Raw genomic sequence first — 21,257 nt, forward strand, 5'->3', positions numbered from 1 at the left:
TGTGGGGAGGCGCTGTAGCCATTTCGCCACATGAAAGCCCGATGAGCTGAACGAGCAACATCCGAGTTGTTCGTGGAGAAGCAGAAATCAGCTTTGAGGAGCTCTGCGCGCACACACGTACGCGAACTTTGCGCGCAGAAGACGCACAGCGCTCACACACTCACACTTCCTCTCTATCCACCGTGGAAAAAGAGAGAGAGAGAAAGAGAGAGAGGGGGGGAATAGAGAGAAGACGCACGAAACTTCCAACTCTCCCATGTGAAAAAGAGAGGTTTGAAGATAAGGTGTATTTTTCCCCCTCGGACCTCCTTTCCTTCCCCATTCCTCTCTCTCTCTTTCTCTCTCTCTCAGTTCTTTTGCCGGGATATTTGTGTTTCTATGAGAGCCTCTCTCGGCGAGAAGAGAAGTTTGGTTGTTTGCCTGGTCGGCTGAGGAGGAGGAGGAGGAGAAGAGTCTGTTTAAAAGATGGTCCACAACGCCGCTTGGAGAAGAGGCTTGCTATGCGTCCTGGCGCTCTACCTCGGCTTTGCGTCCCCGCCGTGCAAAGCTCGGATTTACACCAACCATTGGGCAGTCAGGATAGCCGGGGGACCCGAGGTGGCTGACCGGATAGCGGAAAAATACGGCTATAGAAACATGGGACAGGTATGTGTCTTACTGCTTATTGATCCGGTCAAAGTTGCCTCTAATTTGTGTCTCTCTGTGTTTTCGTCAACTCTTAAAATTGGGCTTAATATGCCTCTTCCAAGGCGGCAAAGTTGCGCGATTAAACCTCAAAGTCTGAAGTCCAAACCTGAGCCAACTCGGGTTCTTTTAACTCTGAAACAGACCAGGGAAGGAGAAGCTTTAAGGAACAAAGAAAGTAGACCAGCTGCAGGATGGCACAACAGGTGCCTCTTCACGGTGTTTCCACTGAAGTCTCATGTGCTTGGTCGTTTTGCCACCCCAGTGACGGCTAGCGGTGCTGTTTGGTTTATGAGCTTGGAAGTGACTTCTCTCTCTCTCTCTCTCTCTCTCTCTCTCTCTCTCTCTCTCTCTCTCTCTCTCTCTCTCTCTCTGTGTAAGATTTCACTCAAAAGTCCTTGGTGTGTGAGCCAAACACCATTTTATATAGTAGTAAACGGGGCTGCTCAAGCTGTTTTTGTTTTGTCTTTTTCTCTTTAATTCCCCATACTGTACATAATTCCACTGTTCAAGGCCCTCCAGTATCGATTAGATCAGCCGCATCAGGCCAAAAGCAGGTGCCATTGCTTAACATGGTGTAAACTAACTCCTGGATCCATCTGGTGAAGAACATACACGCACAGACACTGGCTTCAGATGTGCCTCCTTTCTTTTTATGTTTTGTCATTTTATTGGTAAACACCAGATGAGGAATTTATCTGTTAACTTGGTCCAAATGTGGTTTTAGGAAATGTTTTAAAATTATTATTTTTTTTTAGCATAGTACTTGTTTTGTTTTAACAAAAGAGAGAAGACACACAAATGTGGACCTCACACATACGACTGAACTACGTGGGCAGTTCAAGCCTGCATTTGTCAGCGGTCGACATGAAGACAGCATGGAACAGAGGGGGCATTCTGACAGGTTGTTGTGGGGTAGTCCAGTCAACAGCTATTGAACCTCCACCCCTCCACCTTATCCAGCCTGCCCACCCACTATACACCCTAGAGAGTAGGCCTTAATGGCCTCGTTTATCCCCTCTCTTTGACGGGAACTAATGTGTGGACCCCCCTCTTTCTATACCACCCCCATAGGAATTTTCCTGTGGAGTGGAGTGGTGGAGTGTTGCTTCCAACCCCCACCATTCGCCCTAATTTCCATCTCAATACAGGAAGGCTCACTGGACTTTGACACCTCATAGACAAGTTTTTACTTCACTTCCTGGTTTGGGGGTCAGCCGAAAGCCGCTCCCATGGGAGCGATAGCAACACACTTTTGGTTGCCTAATGTGAACTCTGACACCCACCCAGTCCTCCTGATATCAGTGCAGCACTCATGTATGTGCACGAAGAACTTAAGCTGCCAAGCGTTTGTAAATCAAAAAAAAACTTGCTGGGGCTAGTAATGAAATAATTCTGGGAATAGCCACTAAATGAGATGGAGTTTAAATTTGTGAGGGGGGGGGGAAAAAAGATGAATGGATAGAAAACAGTGTGGCGGACAATATGGTCTTCTTCACAGGGATGGAAAGAAGAGCACAGACAAAGATAACCACACACTGGGAGATGGGAGAAGGAGGGAGTGAAAGAAAGGACGATAGATGGACGGATGGATGAAAAGAGTTGGCATGGAGAGAGGGAGCACCTCGTTGGGGAATTCTGGGTAATCCTCTTAACTATGGAGCCCCCTTCCCAGACTAAGACACTGGCTAAATCAGCTGACAAGGCCTCAGACGTGGATCTCTGTTAAAATTGGTGTTTTTGTTTTTTTTTGAGGAGATGAGAGAGCCCGTGAAAGCCACTGGTCGTAATCTAGAGACACACATGTGCAGGAAGTGTGTGCATCATGACATCAACGACATGTTACATATTTTGTGCAGTTTGTAGTATTTGTTAAAGGCATCAGGCCAATCAGCATTGTTACTCTAGAGGTAACTAAACAAGTGCAATGTCTAGAGTAACACCTTTGTTTTTGACAACGCTAATAATCCAAACACATGAAACGATCAGTTTTCCATTGAAAAAATGATTCATTTGATTATTGAGCATTGTCCTCGATTTGTTTGAGAGGCCGTGATAAAGCTGCAGTGTTTGCACCGTGAAGCAAGAAGGTGTCAAAGTACCGCAGTGTCTCAGCCTGTGTGTTTTGTCCTGAAGTCTTTGTCCTGTTATGAGACATTAGTCTTACAGGTATGAAACATTAAGGTCCAAAGGGAAAACGCGCATCACCTTTTGGCATTTCTTGGTACTATTGGTCATGAAATATAGATGATATGGAGATTTATTGCTTCTAGTGAAAAAGGTCTGGAGAAGTAAGACATCATGAATCACTGATGAAGTGTTTTTTCTGCAGGACTGAGATGTGTAATTCCCAACAGTTAAGTAGAAGTTGTGATTCACTCTTGAATTATTCCGATAAAATTTCAGTCTACCGTAATGTGCCTGCCCATATGATCACACAGTCATATCTTGAGCAACAAGCCATATTTGTAGGCTTAGCTGTTTTTCAAGTTAAGATTGAAAACGCACGCTGAAGGTTAGATGTTATACTGAAAGTCATGGATTTATTGGCACTTTCTTGCCTCTCATTTTATCCATCTCTACTTTGGAGTGTGTGTCGGTACATGAGCCGAAAGCTGATCTGATGGGCTCTGTGGCAGTGGAAGGATCAGTGACATAGCACAGGACCCTTGGTAGCCATGACAGTTTGATCATCTGAGGGACTGTTTGGTCTTTATCAATTATTAAAACTAATCACCGACCAGCAGCTTTCCGTCTAACATTGTCTGTCTGTGGATCCTCTGTCACTCAAAATCTTTGTGTGTGTGTCTATCTGTACATTTGTCTGGCCTCTCTGTGTTTGTCTGTTTTCACTTTACTTGTCTGCCCCTCGCTGTCCCTCCTTTTTTTCTTTTTCTTTTTAAAGTTCACAGCCTTTTGTCCTTTATCTGATTGATTTAAGAGCCTAAATGTGGTTTCTGTATAATATCTGGGAAAAAACAAATATTAAGAGAGAAAAATGTCATTATAATTCAAAAACATGACCTTTTTTAGAAAAATGTTTTGAAATACTTAAAGCTATGGTGGTTCTCAGCCTTTTTAATGATGACAGGCCCATATTCTTTCTGCAGCACTGCAACAATCGTGCAGCCATAAAGAGTTATAAAGATCTATTTTAAACAACAATGATTAAGAGCCCTGAAATAATGACGGTGGCTCACTGATACATCCTTTCCACAAGTTCCACTTGTTTTAGAAAACAAACAAAAACGAAACTAACTGTTAGCGGTGCCGCAAAGCGCTGGGTCCAAAGCTTGAACCTCTCATGTCAGTAGCTATAAGAACAGCTACGACAAGAAGTTCACAGATGACTTGCAGATACTATCCAACTTGGTTTTCCTCTTGTAGACATAACTCCCAACTTCTGTTACTTCCGCCGCTGCTAACGTTCAAACCAACCATTGTGCGCTGGTTCTCTGACAATATAGTCTTGCTCTCAGCAGGGAATAAATCAGCAGTGAGAAGATGGCGAGACCTGCGCCTTGACTTTAGAAAACTGTGAGCAGCATTAAAAATGAAGCTCACTTTTTAGGAGACTATAGCAGAGAAAGGCATAGTGGTGATGAATAGTCTGTTTGTGTGTTTTGCAGATTGGGGATCTCAGAGACCACTATCACTTCTTCCATAGTCGGACTATTAAGAGGTCGACTTTGTCCAGCCGTGGTCGCCATAGTTTCATTTCCATGGAGCCTAAGGTAAGTCTGTTGTGCTGTTTATGAAAGATTGAGCATCAATGTTTCTTTTGTGCTGAAATGATACTGTAGGTAGTTTTTATATGATCTTAATTCAAGTTCCTTTTCCTGGATAACGTGTGGTGTTCAAATCTGTACAAAGTTCACTCACTTGTGATGGAGATGACTGATTATCATCAGGTGACTCAACTGAACAAACTCCATCCGCTGATGAAGATCATGAGGTTCTGTTTGCAGTTCTGGAAAAAGCAAGTGGACCTTGAGTTAAGATGTTTTTAACTGATAAGTTAAATATTAACTTTTAGCATACACTGAGGACCTTTTGCCAGAATTGAACATGTTTTCAGTAGATTTTTCATACACCTCTTACAAGGGCTGTCATCTTACTCTGCAGTGGTTCATCCTGCGAACAGCCAAGTGAATAATGATGAAATCTGCCTACTACTGCTTTTAGTTTGAATTTGATGAGGTTAAAGGAGATAAAAGAAGATTAAAAATATAATTTTCCTTGAAATAAACTTGTCAACAGTGTTGACAATGGTTGATTCACCGTACTCCAGTACTGGGCTGGACCCCCTGTTTCCTTCAGAATTACCTTAATTGTTCATGGCACAGTTTCAATGAGGTGCTGGAACCATTCTTCACAGATTTCGGTCCATGTGAACATGATAGCACGGTTGGTGTAGATCGGTCTACTGCACATCCATGATGTGAATCTCCTGTTCTACCACATCCCAAAGGTTCTCCACTAAACTGAGATCCGGTAGATTACTCAAGAAAGTAGTTTGAGATGATCAGAGATTTGTGACATTGTGAGCAAGAGTGGTAGGATGTGGAGTACTTATGTGGAACAATCATAGTTGAACCGAGGAAGGGGCCGTAAGAGTACATCTTTCACCATTTTACGATGGTGTGATTGTACTTCTCTGTGAATAGTGCTCATAGCCTTTGAATATCAACGATTATAAAACTGAGTTCACATCTCACTGTTAGGCAGTCGTGTTGGGGGAAGCCTGCAGTGAGCTGAAGAAGTTACTTGTATAAGCGATGAAACATTTCTTCCACTGAAAACTCGGCTTCCAGATGAACAAAAGCAACTTTCTGGGATTTCCTAACCTGGATTATTGAGCATGCCTCAACATATTCAGCAGGTCACCTAAATTGTAACTGGATGCAGTGAGTTGTGAGTTAAGGTGTATCTAATAAAGTGTCCAGTGTGTGTGTGTGTGTGTGTGTGTGTGTGTGTGTGTGTGTGTGTGTGTGTGTGTGTGTGTACATATAGCCACCTACTTGTCAGAGACCAGGGCCCTATTTCAGGAAGCCGGTTTAGTGCAAACTCTGAGTAAGTATACCCTGAGTTAACGAAAACTCTGGGTTTTCGGTTTCACAAAGCGAGTTTAGATTAATTCTGAGTGAGTTACTATGACGACACACTCCGTGAAGCTAACCTGCCCCCTAGCAGGTTTACTTCAACTAACCCTGACCTTCTCCGCCTCTTTGTCAGAAACCTGACTGTAGGAAGTGTCAGACATGGCGTGCTCCTTCCTTGAAGAGCCAGTAGATGTTGAAGCCCAAATTCTCCGCAGAGCTCTCCGCCGGGAGAGAGTGATTAGAGCGCGTTTGGACATTTTATCATTTCCTGATGATTTCCTGTGTGAACGTTACCGTTTTTCAGCACAATCTATAATTCATTTGAATAACATCCTCAGGCCTAATATTGCTCATGTGACACATCGCGGACATCCTCTCAGTTCTGTACATATTATTTGTATTGCACTTCGGTTTTTTGCAAACGGGAGCCTTCTGTATAATATTGGTGACGCTGAGCACGTTTCCAAGGCTACCGTCTGTCGGGCAGTCAGGAATGTTACAGTTGCACTGAAACGTCTCCTGTACTCGTTTGTGGTGTTCCCCGGTCATAGACCCACAAGATTTATCAAAGAGGGATGCCACAAAATTGCAGGTATCAGGATGAACAAAACTTAATTTATGATGTGGTGATACTTGAACTACTACTTAAATTTTACATTTATTTTCACGGTTCCCAGGCGTGATTGGCTGTATAGATGGCACTCACATTCCAATCATTGCTCCTTCAGTAAATGAAGGAGACTATGTGAACAGGAAGTCTTTCCACAGCATTAATGTACAGGTACATAGCTCCCTGTAGCATTTCAAACTAACAAATTATTTCATTATAGTAATGGATGCTAATTTGTGTTCTCTGCACTGTGAAGATCATATGTGATGCTGCCAACATTATCACAAATGTGGAAGCCAACTGCTCAGCCTCTGTGAGTGGTGGTGGTGGTGGAGGACCCCCACCTGTTTTTCGGGCCTCCGCTTTTTTTTCTGTTGGCTATAACGGGTCACATTTGAGCATACAGAGTAAGCAAATATGTACTTGTAATGTGCTCAGATAATTTCAATAAGTGCTTACAGAGGGGAAATTAATGTAGCCTCTAACTGCAATTGATTTACATCGGACAAACAGACCAAGCACTATGGCTCATAATACAATTACACCTTACCTGTTTGGACTATATTTTTATATTTCATTTTTACTTGCTGCCAGGAACGTTTGGGGCCTGTTGGGTTGCACCTGCGCTCACATCACATCACAAAATAAAATGTATAAAATAAAAAATGAAATATAATAAAATAACGTGTTAAATGGGTGGAAATCCCTAGATCAATGTTTAAATTAACACTCACGCATTGACTCTGTCAGCTATGTTTTGCCATGCATGCTCCCTTTGTTTTGCAGCTGAGGCTGTGTTACTTTTTTTCCGCGGAATTTGCATGTTATCGGCATATGCTGCCATCAGAATTTCGGCCTCAAGCGCTGTAAAATACATTGACCGCGCCTTCTTTCCCTCCGTCTCCATGGTGACTCGCTTAATCTGTGCTCCACTAATCAGGGCTTTATGTATCCTCGTGCGCGCGCTTAACTTGGGGTTAAAGCAACTCCGCGTTGATTGAATTAATTGTTATCAGCCTTTCTGAAACCGAATATTCCGAGTTGGACAGTTCGGGGTTACTCAACCCTGAGTATTGTTTTTCACTCTGAGTTTTCTAAACCGGCTTCCTGAAATAGGGCCCAGGGGTCAGAGTGGAGCCCTAGTAAATCCAAATTCAGAGAAATTCTAAACTTTTCCGTCCAAGCGTTGAGATCCCAGTGAAGCCACAGCTGCTCTGTGTTTTCCTGATGATAAACCGACAGTTTATCTTGATCTCAGCCAGAGGAACCTGGTTGTGGCAGATCAGATGGCACAACTCTCCTACAGAATCCGTCACGGACAAAACAAAATTTTTCCATGATGGTTGTGGATCACCATAACACAACGTGACATAATCATAAATCAGAATATTTGATCTTTATTATGAGGTTTGTTTTTTGGTTTCACATCACTGTGGGCAGGATTTCTTTTGTAACTCTAAAATACAGCCTTAGTAAAGTAAATAACATGCTTTTGTTGTTGTTGTCGTCAGCTGAGAAAAAACTTTCCGTTTGAACAAGAGTTTGATCTAAACCGCTGTCAGTGCTCTTCTCGTCACTTCATCGGGTCAACAAACCCGGACCGAATTACACACGAGGCCTCCACATCACAACACTGAGCTTTATCAAAACACGGGGGACAAATCACTAAATCAAACCTGTTGGTTGTTCACACGATTGTACAATTGTCTGCTCCTCTGATGTCTTGTTTATGTTTACAGTAGATTTAAAAAGCCTTTGAAGTAAAAGACCGTTTGACTCGTCCAAGACATGTGAAACCTCCTTATCTCACATTTTGCATATTTTTGTCATCTTAGTACCTGACTCAGACTTGTTGATGTCTGCCTGTTTGATGAAGCGGGTCACTTTCTTGAACAGGCTGGGACTTGATCCTGAGGAAACAGGGCAGCGATGCCTCTTACAGCGTTTACATACAGCAGCGGCGATGTTGCATGCAGATTCTGAACGGCGAATAAATCTGTGTCGGACTCATAAATGCACGGCGACTGCTGAAGAATGATGGTGATGGATCAGTGTGATTACTGGAAGACGGGATGAAACGGGAAGAGGAGGAAAAGAAAGAAAAGGAGCCGTCTGTCACCTTCTTTACCCGCTTATCTGTTATCCTGTTTCATTGTTTCTCTTCAGTTTCCTTTCTCTGTATTTTTGGGCCACTCAGCTGTTTTTTGTTTTTTCTGTTCACCTGCTGTCATCACCTGTCAAGAGCTCCCTCTTTTCTCACTGTTGCTTTCTGTGCACTCGTCCCCCTCCCTCTGTCTTTGGTTCTCTTGCCCTCTTGGGCCTGACACTGTGCCACACTGGAGGAAGGTCTGTGTCCGGATGCCAGCTGGCTGGGAAACTGAGAGATTTAAAAAAAGAAAAGAAAAAAAGACTAGATTAGAGAGAAGAGGTTAAATGACAGAAAACAGAAGATTGCCTATTAGAATGCACGGAAGAAGGAGAAAGATGCATCGGAGACACAGAATAAATGAAAAGTGGAGCGAAATAGAGCTGTCGGTGTTTCCCTTGCTGACTGGCTGTCCTTTTTGCGGACCTGTCTACGAGGTTTGGGATCAACATGACAGCCAGTTTGGCAGCAGCGAGGTCTGGCATTCTGCTAATGATGTTTTGCAATCAGGTTTTGTAATAATGACAGCCGTGTGTGTTTTGTGTGTGGGTGAGTCAGAGGGGTGTAGCGATGCCGTGAAAGGCGCACCCTACCATCCACAGTAGACTCTGGCACACATGTTACCATGGAGATGAGGCACAGCACAGATTACCACTTTATGGCACCCGCCTAACTGCAGTGTCACTTGCCTCTCAGGTCAAAGACCGCTTATTTTTCCAGGCTGTGAGAGGGCACGTGGCGTCACCTTGACCCTTAAACAAGGACAAACAGGGTTCATGAAACAGTATTGTATTGTATAGTATTGTATTGATGAATCCCATTTGAACAGCTTTTGACTGCATGGAGGTGAACAAGGAAAAAAGGGAACACTGAAATGCAATCTTGAAGCTGTTGGCCCCTGATGCCACGTAGCTTTTGAAAATCGATTGACAGTCGTAAACAATGACAAGTGGACTTAAGAGGAAGTATTGTCCCAGATATCTGCTGGCTACAAAGGAAGCCCTGAAATATTGGCTCTGTCTACAGAGGCTAAAGCATCAGAGGGTTGTCGATGGGATCCTAGATTGAGTTTAGTTCAGCTTGGCACATTTCCTATAAACGTGGATGTTGTGGCTGTAGCTGCTGTAGTCATTTTGGACTCCCAGGATGCAGAAATCTGGGAAAACCTGCAGAAAGTATTTCAGGACAAGCTATTTGGAAACATTTTAAAAGCTTCTTGATCAAACATAATTTGTTAAAGGTTTTGCATCCTCTGATTTCTGTCTGGAGTGCGACACAGTTTACATGCACGAGAACGTAGACGACTGTCAGTGCTGTCGCAGGGGAGAGCCTGCGCCGTGCTGTATCTGTGAAAATATGCATGACTGCATTGTTGTTTTTGAACGTTACTTTTGGCTTATTTATTAACCTTTTCTTCTTTTTTTTTTTTTGCTCCTTCTAAGCTGTCATTGTAATTTCACATCAAAGTAGGTCAAAGAAAACTTTTCATCATATGCTGTTTTGGTGCTGGTGGCAGATGCGATGCATGCCGTAAGTTCTTTGTCTTACCGCATAGAGAGGTCATAATCTTTACTCTGTTTCATGCCCCTAAATATCAACTAGGAGAAAAAATGTTGACACGAGAGCCACAAGTGTAATTGTTGTAGTTGCACAGCTGGAATCTGTTAGTCGTGTGTGGACATATCTATTTTTCAAACCTGGCCTTAACAGGCTCTCTGCAGCAGAAGTTTTCTTCCACAGTTGGTTGTGGAGCGTCTGAAGTTTAGTACAGGTCAGTACACCCTCTTTCCGAGTAGATATTTACCCTTCTCTACCTTTTGCCTCTAAGTGGCCTCTTCTCCAATCCCTGTACTTCAATTCAAATGAGCAAAGTTGGGAACAAAAGTAAAAATAACTTCAACTTTGGAAAAGAAAATATCCCAACATCACCAACAACAACTTGAACTGTTGATGCCAAGCAGCATGGATACATGCTTTCATGTTGTTTATGCCAAATTCTGTCCCCTAACATCTGAATATCACAGCAGAACTGGAGACTCGTCAGATCAGGCAACATTTTTTTAAAATCTTCTGTTGTGGAATCCGATATCCTCTTTTTAGCTGTTCTGACCTGACAGGAGTGGCACCCAGTGTCTTCTGCTGCTGTAGCCCACCTTTCTTCTTGGTTTGACCTTCAGCAGGTGGTCTCGACCATGTCTATATCCCTAAATGCACTGAGGTGCCATGCCACGAGCAGCTTAACAAGTGTACCTAATTAAGTGGCTATCTATACGAACTTGTCTTTTTGTATTAAGCAGTATTCGGCATGCACCTTGCTCAGTTCTGCTGACGCATGCTCGTGAGTCATTCATGCTGGGAGTTCCAAGAGAGTTTGGACAGCCGCAGTCTTTTCTCTTTTTTTGTTCAAGTACACTTAGTCTGCTTTGCCTGAAATCTATTTCCAGACATTTCAAGTTTACTGTAAACAACAATTACAGCACGACAGTGGTTGTTTTCTCCTTTTGTAGTGTCCTTTTGATGTGTGTGCAGAGATTAGTAGGGAGAAACAACTGCCGAACGCCTTCTAGCTGAAGGAGCACGGTGCTTCCAGCCGGTTTCACTTAGAAAGGCTCTTGTTTACTTGAAGTCATCTATTCAGACATGTTCATGAAAACTGAGAGCCAGGTGTGGTTTGCAGCTGAATCCTCACTGGGATAGACTAAAATGCAAAATAGCCGTGACAACAAAATTAAATTTGAATGTTTTATTGCTCCGCCACATCAGGACAGCGGTTTACCACGTAGTAAAACTACCAAAATGAGCTCATATCTACGTATTACACTGTTAAACAATTAAAATATGCCCAGTGTTTTTTCTCTTTTGGCTCACAGAATTTTTTTGTTCACCGCACAGATGCCTTGCTGTATTCATAGATATGCAGAAGACGAGGACGCTCATTGCATTACGGAGACGACATAGTTAGTGTCTGGACCTCAGGGATAATGTGCATACCCTTAGATTTTATCAGACTCATCTTAGTCCCAAGTACAAATTTCCATTAGGCCGAGAATCCTGAATTTTTAGTTTGAATTTGTTTAACAAATGAACCATTAAAATAGTCTAAGCTTTGAGACGAGCCCCCACAGCTGGCCGTGACGGCCCACGCTGTTTGTGATGGCCGAGTTAGGGCCGAGTCTCTGAAATACCCCAGAGAGAGGACAAGAACTGGTTTCTCATGTTACTGCAAGGGTTTCACTGGGTGTTCTGCTCACTATCCATTAGCTTTTTTTTGCCTGGAGCTCTAACATCGTCACACAAACAGCAGTAAAAGTGGATCAATTTGTTCCCATTTGTTCTATTGAAGTGAACTCTTCCCCAGTTTCCCCTGGTTACTGACCCAGCCAGCTAGAGCCACCTGCAAACCCTTATACAGAGTGAATGAGAGTGAGAGCGAGGGAGGGAGGGAGGTTGGAAGGGGGTTGGAGTGGGAATGAGAGAGAGAGACAGAGACAGGCCATCTGAGAGAGAAATGGGCACCTGCAGAGAAGAAGACTGAAAAATGCAGCGAAGGAGAGGGGGGGGGGGGCTGACGAGGAAAGGGATTTAAAAAGGGGGAAAAAAAGGAAGTGAGATAGGAGCGGGAGTCAGACTGGGAGTAAAGGCAGGGTGACAGAGGTACAGGTTCTACCAGATCATTCCTCTGCTACACCACACTGCAGTTAAATGAATGGAGGAGGTCGTTATGCCCCAGAGCCAGCCAGTGAGTTGGCACTGACACAATGGTAGTGATACATGGGGAAGTTTTAGAGGCAATAATACGGGCGATATTGGCTTTGTTTGGATAGGGCCTCGCATTCATGGCACAATTGATGCGGATAACTGCAGGCTGTTATCAGTGAGTGATTTTTAGCAGACACAATAAAGGATGGCATTATTCTCAACGACTTCAGAAAAAGTGTTACATAGGCCGTTATCTGCCTCTGGTAATCCAGGAAGGGAGAGGATAAACATGTATTTTTAATAAAAAAATAAAATAAAATCCCAGTAAAGAAATCCAACATCAACTGTAGCAACAGCAGTGGAAAGTTTAAAAAATTTTCATGAAATAGGTTGTGGAAGAGTTAAACACGCACAATATACAGCGCAGTTTGTGAAATGGTCTCGACCTACTCTGTCAAGTCTTGTTTCTGGACATGAAAACATGAAAACCCAAATCTTTTGTCTCTGAGCCCCATTTTTCATCTGAATGATCATAAATCTTTGTGTCCATGTACATGAAATGAATATTTTCCATTTTTAATAGGCGGCTGGAGGCGTTCATGGTGCACTTGGTCATTTTACCGCTCACAAGACCCAAGTTAAAGCTGTAACACCTCACAGATTTTTAAACATTGTAGGGTCTATGCTTACTTATAGACTATACTTTCATATTATTTACTTGGTTAAGTTTAGCTGTTTAAGAACAATTTGATTTTGGTTAGGAATTAAAGTACCATCACTTTTTATTAGTATTATTATTAGTATTATTATTATTCTTTTAAATTGCAATGGTGACGCATCTCCGTTTTGTCTGGGCTAGATTCATGCCGGAGACACAAAATACACTCCCTGTTGAAATGCATTACTCACAAATTTGCACTTACTGTTCCAAAAAAATGTCAGTTCTTATCCGTGTACACAAACAAATGATTAATTTTTCATGGATTCATGTTTTTCTTGAAGACCAGGCTTTTTTTGTTGCTCCTTAAGAATAGAAGTAAATGATATAAATGACTATGGATGGATGGGTGCCATCAGTCTTGAAATTATGATGCCAGTGTTGGCATTTCCACCTCTAGACCTTTAAGCTGAGCCTTCTTCCTTGGGATGTAAAGAATTTGTATACAAATGTCTGCGATCTCATGTTGACATATAGCACCCCCACAGCCAGCACGCTGCCACCCACTGAGCTCTTATTGTGTTAATAATGCAGGCATAGATATGACACACAGATACTGAAAGTAAGGCATATGATTTATGTTACAGACCCTGCGTAATGCTGCAGGGACGCTACTATGTTAGCAAAGCTGTGGTGAAATACACGCTTCATCTGAGCAGCTTTTTTCGTAACCAGTTTTTAAATTAAGGGCAAGTTTTTGTGTCGGCGTGAGCAGCACAGTGTAATTGGAAGATGGTGTAAGGATGTGCTCATGGTGTTTGTGCTGTTTGATGGAAGCTGTAATATTTAAAGCTCACCTCAGGTAACCTTTTAAAACTGGGGATGCACTGGGATAACAGAGTTTACCTCTTTTCACAATCTAGTCATGATCAAGGGATCTACAAGGTTGCAGCTGCCTTGACGTTGTTGGTCAAAGTTGGCTTAAATAATTTTTTGCTTTCAGAAATATTTTTGAATCATCGTAGCCTTCATAAAGAGGAAAAAAAGAGCCCCTTTGTCAATAGAATATGTGAAATTGGCAAACACCAGTCTACAAAGATGCCTCATCTAGAGTAATCTCCAAAGATGTAGTATGGTTTGTGCTTCAGCTGAGCCTTTCTCATTCACAACACTAAGCTTTTAGGTAGCAAACAATACTAAATCCCAGGAGGTGGCAGGTTCAGTGTCTTGCTCAAAGGCGCTTCAGTAGGGTGTACACTTGCTGGCATGCAGAAGCATTTTAAAATTCCAGCTCTGTGGTTGTTGACCTTGTTCATTAAAGCCACTTTAAACTCTTTTAGATTCCTCTGAACGTGTGTTTCTTGCCCCGCGACATCTGAGACAAACTTCAGCAAAAAATGAATTTATTGTTTTTGGGGTTTTTTGTCGTTTCTTGAAGCGTTTGCGTCGCCCCTGATGGCGATGAAGGAGGATTTACGGGTATACACGGGGCAGATATCCATGCAATTTGCCAAGTTACGAACAAGAGCAGTTAAGAGTTACACTGCTGATCAAAGATTGTGGTTGATGGTATGCTAATGTATGCAAATTGTAATGATACACCAGTGGTTTTGCGCAGACACACTCACGCACAATTCTTGATGACAGTGTTGTTTTGAGGCTAATGGTCTGTGTAAACGGTTGCTTTGAAGCTGATGGTCCTGATAGAAGTTGGAGTGAAATGAGCTGAGACCTTGGCAGACGGGAGAAGCATCATGCTAAAGTAAAATTTCTCACTGGGTTTTTTAAAAAATTGTTTCGTTTCTACACTTTATCTTTCTCTCTGCGCTGGTTTGCCATTTCCTTTTCCTTTCCCATCTTTTTTTCTTCCTTATAGGAGGTGATTTATTGAATTACATCATTTGCACTTTATTCCTTTCCCTCCCTCACAATTTCTAAAGAGGTACATACTCAAGTTATTAAATCAGTTATTTATAAACTCAATTATCCTCCCTTCACTTGCTGTCATTTGGTCTCTCTTGCTATTTGTTTTCCTTTCCCTTCCAGCTCTCTCTCTTCTTTCTTTTTTTATATTATTGACTCTCCCAGGACTCGTTCTCTTCAGCTCTTTATCGCCTCTCCTCTCGTCTTATCTTGTCTTGTTGCCTCGCTCTCAAACTCTCCGGAGAGAGCCTGGCAGATTGTTTCAGTGCATGAGACCAGATAATCACTCTGCAGTCATTATGTCAGCTATTCTCTTCTTCTCTCTCTCTCTACTCCTCCTCTTCCTCCTGTCTGCTGGAGCTCTATTGATGTGGAGAAACGCTTTGTCTTTTACAGTCGGACATAGCTCAATAAAACCTCAGATTTCTGGGACTATCGGGGCTGAGCGGCAAAACAAAAACACTTGCGGTGTGAAAATTATTCTGTCTATACAGCTAGAAACAGAAGCTGGTGTGGCGGACATCTCAGAAGAATTACACACTTTTGTAAACTCTGTATAAAGAAGAACTACCTTGACATTTCGTGCCAATGTGCACCGTTCCCCCGTCCCCATAAACTGTTGCACAATCATGTTTGGGTGCAAACTCGGTGCCGGAGAATCCCTGGATCATTTATCACACAAATGTTTACGTCTCAGAAAGAACTGCTCTGTGTTGTGCCAGTCGCATACCTGCTAATATTTCAGATTCTGTGTTAACATCGCTGGGTCCGCGTAAACTTCTGATCGGGCCTTCTCAGACAGATGAAGTCTTCTAGACTAAACACAAGGTTTGCAGGTTTTTAAGAGGAGCTGACTGGGGCGGCGCGAGTGGGTCCAGCCGTCTCGTTCGGATCCAGGCAGCACGGATTTTGACATTGGAAAATTCCGCCTCAAAGTCTGAACGAGGCTCCTGCCAAGGAATGCCTCTGCGCCTCGAAGCGAGCCCATAACATTTGAGAGATTGATGTTACCTGTGAGGCCTTACAGCCTTTAGTGCGTATGTGTGCATCAAATGTCTTAACATTTTTATTTTTTTTTAAATTTTCCGTAAAGGAGAAGCGAACTGATGAGCCCACAGTAACACTGACATGGTTAAAATATCTCTTTAAAAATAAATCATGACTTTGCGAGTCTTCCACATCTATAGTTTGCTTTTTTTTTTTTTTTTTTTTTTTGGGCTTGTAGTGGCTTGTTTTACTTCAGCAGTCTTCATTTGTTCACCTTTTACCACGTTTAAAAGAGGAGACAGCACATAAAACCTTATTACGCTTATTTATAGGCAGTCCATTGGGATAAAAACGACTTTAAGGCTGAGCACCAAAAGAAAAACACCCCCTTAAGACTCAGTAGATTCGTTTCTGTCTTGCTCGGTTGCGTACAACAGTATAATGTAGTTTAGTCTCTGTAGGTGGTTTCTTTGTTTTCCCTCTGCGTGTTCATCACATAAGGCAAATAAGAGCAAACATAGACAATGTCTTTGCACTTTTTCTTTTTTAAATCCTCCTAAAATGTTGCCTCACCTTCAGTATTCAGTTCATTGGAACTTCACCTGTATACTGGTTGTGTCATCTCCGAAGTGATTCTGCTCCCCTGTTATTATTGTAAGCCTCCTCAGTTTCTTCTATCGCCTGTCTCTGTTTGTGTGTTTCAGGTGGAGTGGATACAGCAGCAGGTGGTGAAAAGGAGGATCAAGAGGGATTTCAAACAGGCCCCGCTCCTTTCGCTGTCAAGCCCCGCCCACAGCAGCCCAGCCCAAAACAACATATTCTATAATGACGCCAAGTGGAACAGTATGTGGTATATTGTAAGTCCAGTGTATACTTATTCCAGGCTTCCTCTCTGTTTACACCAGACAGAAGAATATAACAAGGGCCCATGAACTCAGTGTATGCAGCATCTAGTCTGCTCGGAGGATTGCATGCTGTTCTTTGCCCACATTTATCCAGTTTGTGGGTCAAAGGTCAGGTTAGGTCACGGCATTGTCCTGATTACTGCAGTTGAGCTGAGGGATTTGTGTGTGCGTGTGTCTTTGTTTGTGTCTTATAAGAATGAAGAGTTGATATAGGATTTTTTTCCCCTATAGAGAAATGCTTATGCATCCCCACAAAGATGTTTCAGAAAAATGAGCAGAGTTATAATGGGTATTTCTTTAAATTTTTTAAAAAGGGATTGCTTTTGCAAAAATATAATGGGGCTTTGATGACAACTATTAGGGAACGATTGCTCTCAAATAAACATTGTACATTTTGGCTTCTGCTTCACCATTCCAACCTGTGCCTTGAAAATCCCGGCATTAATGAGGAAATTTAGCTTTTATCTGAACTCTAATTGGAACAAGGAAATTGAGGTTCTTTGTTTATTTGTAAGCATTTGTCACAGGAATGCCCACACAGAGGCGTGTACGTGTCTCTGTGGTGGGGGGGGAGATACTTGTTTTTGCTGGCTTATCACTCCTGTTTGCATACACCTTGAGATCATTGCTCCTTAGTTATATGTTTGTGTGTGCGGTCGAGTGTTCCCAGCTCAGTCAATTGTTAACTCAGTGTAGATAACTGCCGATACTTTGACCCGAGGTTTTATATATTTTTCAGACTTTCAGAACTTCATGTGTGTTTTGAACCTGGAATGGAAAACAAGCTTCCTCTGGTCAATCCCATCAAAGTGACCTTACACAGCCTGATAGTTCTGTCCAGTTGTATAGTTTGTATTTAATCTAAGTGCAGTGCAATATTACACCATTAATTGTTTGAAATAACTAGAATTTTATTGAGCTGTGTGAGAGGCATAGCAAAGTGCTTCTAATCGATGAATAAAGTGTGTGAAGGAGCAATTTAGGGTTAAACATTACACATCTAAATGTCACTTTAACCTTTAGAAAATAAACTATAGCTCGTGACACACGCCTCTGAATAAGATTTGCTGTGAACAATATTGAAATGCCAGGGTTACACTCGGCGACAGTGACCATGTAGCTGTTTTCAATGAAGACGGTGCGGGAGACGGGACTAAAAAAATCCCGCCCGTGCTAGATGAAACGATATCTGACGCCTGCCTCCTGATTTGTCGCGCTCCAGTGGAAGCAGAGTGTGAGAAAGCAGAGGCACATCTGCTCATGTTATCGATCTGCCGCTGTCAGTTTGGGAGAGATTGGTGAATATTTGTGAACTAGGTGGTGTTGTCTTTATTTGCAGACGGCACGCAGCTTTCGGTGGTGTAGCTCTGATTGCGTTCTACAATCCACAGATGATGCACGTTAGCTTAATTGGTGATTTTAAATTGGCTGCAGGTGTAGATGTGAGTTATTGTCTGTCTCTGTGTTAGCCCTTTAATGGGCTAGGGACCTGTGCTCCCGTTTAGCCCCGTGTCGTGCCTGCAGTCTTGAACTGGATAAAGGTTTAAGAAATTGGTTGGATAGATGTCTTTGGTTGCTGGAATTCCAAATTATCTGCCAGTCACACATCGTGATCCAGGATAATAGTTTAGGATTGGCAATCGAAGTCCCTCAAGATTTAAAGTGTAAAGTGTCTTTGTTAAATTAGAGACTTAATGTAGGACAATAACTGTGTTATTGTGGGGAAAAACTGACACGTTCTCTCTCTCTCTCTCTATCTCTCTATCTATCTATCTATCTATCTATCTCTATCTATATCTATCTATCTCTATCTATATATATATATATATATATATATACACACACATACACTGAACAAAAATATAAACGCAACACTTTTGTTTTTGCTCCCATTCCCCATGGGATGGACGTAGAGACCTAAAATTCATTCCAGATACACAATATAACCATCCCTCCCAAACAGTGGTCACAAATCAGTCCAAATGTGTGGTAGTGGGCACATCTGCTATATTGAGATAATCCATCCCACCTCACAGGTGTGCCACATCAGGATGCTGATCTGACATCATGAGTAGTGCACAGGTGTACCTCAGACTGCCCACAACAAAAGGCCACCCTGGAATGTGCAGTTTTTTGCGCTATTGGGGGTCTGGGGACCCAGAACCGGTCAGTATCTGGTGTGACCACCATTTGCCTCATGCAGTGCAACACATCGTCGCATGGAGTCTATCAGATTGTCAATTGTGGCCTGTGGAATGTTGGTCCACTCCACTTCAATGGCTGTGCGAGGTTGTTGGATATTCGTGGGAACTGGTACACGCTGTCGTATACGCCGGTCAAGCACATCCCGAACATGCTCAATGGGTGACATGTCCGGTGAGTATGCTGGCCATGCAAGAACTGGGACATTCTCAGCTGCCATCTGCCCTGAACAATGTGAACCATGATTCATCCGTGAAGCGCACACCTCTCCAACGTGCCAGACGCCATCGAATGTGAGCATTTGCCCACACAAGTCTGTTACGGCGACGAGCTGGAGTCAGGTCAAGACCCCGATGAGGACGACGGGCATGCAGTTGAGCGTCCCTGAGACGGTTTCTGACAGTTTGTGCAGAAATTGTTTGGTTGTGCAAACCAATTGTTCCAGCAGCTGTCTGGGTGGCTGGTCTCAGACGATCTTGGAGGTGAACCTGCTGGATGTGGAGGTCCTGGGCTGGTGTGGTTACACGAGGTCTGCGGTTGTGAGGCCGGTTGGATGTGCTGCCATATTCTCTGAAACGCCTGTGGAGACGGCTTATGGTTGAGAAATGAACATTCAATGCACGGGCGACAGATCTGGTTGACATTCCTGCTGTCAGCATGCCAATTGCACGCTCCCTCATTGCTTGTGGCATCTGTGGCATTTTGCTGTGAGACAAAACTGCACATTCCTGGGTGGCCTTTTGTTGTGGGCAGTCTGAGGTACACCTGTGCACTACTCATGATGTCAGATCAGCATCCTGATGTGGCACACCTGTGAGGTGGGATGGATTATCTCAATATAGCAGATGTGCCCACTACCACACATTTGGACTGATTTGTGACCACTGTTTGGGAGGGATGGTTATATTGTGTATCTGGATTGAATTTTAGGTCTCTACGTCCATCCCATGGGGAATGGGAGCAAAAACAAAAGTGTTGCGTTTATATTTTTGTTCAGTGTGTATATGTATGTGTATATATATATATATATATATATATATATATATATATATATATATATATATATATATATATATATATATATATATATATATATATATATATATATATATATATATATATATATATATATATATATATATGACAGTGCAGCCTAGGCGGAGTAGTCGAACGCAGATTCACTGAGCGCTCAACACAGACAGCATCGTCAGAAGAAAAGTTGATAAAATAAATTACAAATTTTGTATTGTTCGATACATATGCGTACCGAACCGAAAGCACTGTATCGAACGGTTCAATATCGATACGAATATCGTTGCACCCCTAATAGATAGAGATATAGATAGATAGATCTATCTCTCTCTCGATAGAGAGAATGTTTGAATTATGTTTTTGCTCTAGTTTTGTGCAGAGAAGTAATGCCAGGTTTTGGGATATTACCTCCTTAGTGGGCTTGCTTAAAGAGCAAGGATGCAGCTGACATCATAGCTAACAAAAGGACTAACGTCTTACCTTTGACCGGTTTTCTCCGGGTGGGGAAAAAATAGGCCCACACAGGTATTCGCCATGAGCAAAACTGTTTATCTTTGAGTTTAAACACAGTTTTGAAACGGAACAAAAAAAGACTCAACTTTCAGGTGTGCAGAAGCTCCTCTCTGTCATGAAGTTGACGTCATTGTTTTTTTTTCTTTTCCACTGTCAGAGAGCATGCCAGCATTGACAAAGGGAATTAGTAAGCCTGGAGGCAGATGATTCCGGTGATTTGGACAATTTGGAAAAGGTTCTCAGTTGGAACTGGTTCTGGATTCCCATCCCTATTCTTGGCACCCTATTCCCAATGACATCATGCAGGTCTTGAATGGCAGCAAGTAATGACTGGTTGGTGATCAGTGTGTAGTTGCAGTTGGAGTCTGTTTCTAATGGTTGAAACGCACTGTGTGAGGTATTTTTCAAAAACGCTGGGCTTTAACTCGATTGGAGTTGTTGAAGTGAAATCGTTCCCCTCTAAGTAAAATCAGAACTCTCCTGCTTGCTCCAAGTTGAAAGAAGGTGACATGAGTACGCTCATAACTTGTAACTCCTAGCTGAACATCTGCAATAACATGACGGAGTTCCTAAACTCCCACCTCATATGTTTATCCCCACCTGCTCTCTTCTCACCATCTGCTTCCATCTCTGCAGCACTGCAACGATGACGTCCATAATTGCCAGTCGGATATGAACATCATGGGAGCGTGGAAGAGGGGCTACACGGGTAAAGATGTGGTGGTGACCATATTAGATGACGGGATCGAGAGGAACCACCCAGACCTCTATCAGAACTACGTGAGTGTGTATGTAT

General features: G+C 42.7%; 1 protein-coding gene across 2 annotated transcripts in view; it reads left to right on the forward strand.

Moving 5' to 3' along the window:
• pcsk5b (proprotein convertase subtilisin/kexin type 5b) overlaps nt 1–21,257 on the forward strand; it is a 94,746-nt gene continuing 73,489 nt past the window's right edge. For both annotated transcript variants that reach the window (XM_085475530.1, XM_085475529.1), the window contains exons 1-4: nt 1–645; nt 4,314–4,418; nt 16,514–16,666; nt 21,098–21,241. In XM_085475530.1, coding sequence (XP_085331656.1) covers nt 466–645; nt 4,314–4,418; nt 16,514–16,666; nt 21,098–21,241 — 582 coding nt within the window. In that variant the 5' untranslated portion in view covers nt 1–465. The remainder of the gene's footprint in view (nt 646–4,313; nt 4,419–16,513; nt 16,667–21,097; nt 21,242–21,257) is intronic.

Source organism: Copadichromis virginalis, linkage group LG12 (genome assembly GCF_057382275.1).
Source record: "Copadichromis virginalis isolate Kocher_CV1m ecotype Utaka linkage group LG12, C_Virginalis_male_GT1.1, whole genome shotgun sequence".
Lineage (NCBI taxonomy): Eukaryota > Metazoa > Chordata > Actinopteri > Cichliformes > Cichlidae > Copadichromis > Copadichromis virginalis.